We start from the raw sequence: 2,633 nt of genomic DNA on the forward strand, positions 1-2,633 counted from the left end.
ATGCCGTAAGTTGAACAGCACTGGGTCCAGCACAGATTTCTGTGGAACCTTACCAGTGACCCTCCACTGTTAAAAAAACCTCAAAACAAACAAAAACAAGTGCTTCCCAGCTTTTATCCAGTTATTTATAAATGCAAGGAATTTCTATCATATTTCACAGCTGTTTAAGGAACTCATCAAAAGCCTCTGGAAATAACAACACACTTCCTTATCCATATAATTATGACCTTCAAAGAACTCCAACAGGTTTGTGAGACACGTCATCCTTGAGAAAGGCCAAGTTGACTCTCTCAATAGATCACACCTCCCTATCTGCTACTAATTCTTTTCCTTACCACAGTTTGTAAATAATATGCCTGGGAAGAGATCCAAGGCTTGCCAGCGCACAGTTCTCTGGTTCTCCTCTGGGACTCCACTAAAAAAAAAAAATGGTGTATTTGTCACCTTCTGGTCTTCAGGTACCAAAATCGTTTCATTGATCACATCTAAAAATTTAGCCTTTGCATCATTTTTGTGGACAGCTGGAGTCTCGTTGAAGTCTACCATTATTAACTTATTTCCTACCATTGTAGCCTCACCCAAATGTTCATTAAAGATCATGAACGGTCAAGCATTACCAACCTTAAAATAAAGAAACTAAATAGTATTTTTCCTAGACTTGACTTTTCAATCTGTATAGACTCTAATCTTACACTGAACTGCAATGAATTTTCTATCGCTAGAGGCTTGTGGATTCCTTTTTCAAGACTCTTTTTTTTTTTTAAACTTAGATCTCTTACATGATCCTCCTTCTTAAGAGAGGAAGTTAACTTCATTGCAAAATTGTCTTTGGAGAAGTTTTGTTGGTTTGGGGGTTTTTTTGGTTTGTTTTTGTTTTTGGTTTTTTTTTTTTTTTTACATTTGCTGTGTGAGTTGGATAGATGTTCTGTGATATTTCTGCCATAATTTAGATTTAACTGTGTGAAAAAGCATGAAGCACCTGCCAGCAGATACTACAACTGCACAATACAGTTGTATTGTATTGTACAGTCCCAGCCTCAGAAGGCAATTATCTCTGAGATTATGTCACTGATGCCTTGCAATCCTTTTGGTTTGGATAAATTTCGTCATTTCAACATCCAAATATTCAAATGAAAAAGGATGGACCATTGTAGCAAAATCCATCTGCCCACTTAGATTATCTTCATTTCAAGAATCACCCCCCATCTATAACGTCCCCTGCTCAACAACTGCGATCTTCCATTTCCTCCAACATCCTGTCTGAAAGAAATGGCAGGAATCCAAAATAATTCATTGAAATGATTTAAATTCTTCCTGTAGAAATGCAACTCAAACGGTCCTACAGACCATAGGCTAAGGGGAGAATAAAGGATAACTAAGAAAAACAAGCCTACTGTCACGCTTAAATTTACGATAAAAAGATCTTGCACTTGCATTGTGATTTTTTTTCAGAGCTATCATAGGATTCACGTTTTAGATTCAGCACTTATAACTAGAGTTGGGTGAACTACCGGACAGGACGCACTGACACACGGTAGAGACACAGCCCTGCTTTTTCCACAGCTCTTTGCTACCATACCACACAGACCTGTTGCAATGAAATAAACTGGCTGAAGCCAAGCTCAGGTGAAACCGAGGAGAGGACTCTGCAGCCATGGCTCTGTCCTGACCCCTTTGGCTGAAGGCACATACCTGTAACTACTCAACCCATTCCTCTCACCAGCTGGCTGCTCACTCCCAGGACAGCCGTGCCGAGGTGAACCACTCGGCTAAACTGAGTATTTGTGTTAGGCCAGAACTGATCACACAGTCGGACCCGCTGTGCAGCACTGGCTTCACAGCTGTGCTGAACTGTCACCCGTGAACTAGAATCATCTCATCAAACAGTATCTAATCCTTAGTTTACAATTGCTTGTGCCATCATCTGAGCATGCATACATATGTGTCATAATTGTAAATGTAATTTGTAAATGTAAATTGTCCCAGCAACTAATTACCCAGGAACAAGCAAAGTCCCAGTTTAGAAGAACGTTATACGTCTCGGTGAGCATTTCTACATCGCTCCTGGTAAATCCGATGATAAAACAATCTGCTTTATACTGTGTGGCGTAAGACATTTGAATACAATGCAAAGCTGAAGTCTGGGAAGCACAACATTTGTAGAGCTGGGAGTGACTGGAAAAGTACACTGCTGCCTTACGGTGACTTATCCAGGGGACAGCAGCAGGAGAAGCACGGCAGCATGCCACTGCTTAAGGGCTGAAACCACACTGCTAGGGCGACCAGAGGAAAACAACCTCTCCCGAGTTGCACACGCACCACCAACATGCTGCTGTTCTGCCTTGCGGAGGAGCGGGAGCCAGGCAAAATCACCGACGGTTTTCACTTTGTGAGCAAACGCTGTGATTTGAAAGCGTTTGGGGAGGGAAAGAAAGTTTTAAAAGCCTCCACGTTTCTGAGTGAGCTGCAGCTGAGACACGCTTGTCCCGCGCCGACGGCTGCCACCAAACACCCCTCTGTTTGGAAGAGCTGCTCTAGCGAGCCACGCCAGGGGCGGGCTCGGCTCCTCTGCCCCCGTCCCTACCCACCCCGGGGGTCACTCGGCGCCGGGGCCCGGCCGCGGCGGCAGGTGG

General features: G+C 43.6%; 1 protein-coding gene across 1 annotated transcript in view; it reads left to right on the top strand.

Moving 5' to 3' along the window:
• ANKS6 (ankyrin repeat and sterile alpha motif domain containing 6) overlaps positions 1-2,633 on the top strand; it is a 60,653-nt gene continuing 58,020 nt past the window's right edge. Inside the window, exon 1 of the mRNA XM_009280675.2 lies at positions 1-5. Coding sequence (XP_009278950.1) covers positions 1-5 — 5 coding nt within the window. The remainder of the gene's footprint in view (positions 6-2,633) is intronic.

Source organism: Aptenodytes forsteri, unplaced genomic scaffold (genome assembly GCF_000699145.1).
Source record: "Aptenodytes forsteri isolate BGI_AS27 unplaced genomic scaffold, ASM69914v1 Scaffold291, whole genome shotgun sequence".
Taxonomy (NCBI): domain Eukaryota; kingdom Metazoa; phylum Chordata; class Aves; order Sphenisciformes; family Spheniscidae; genus Aptenodytes; species Aptenodytes forsteri.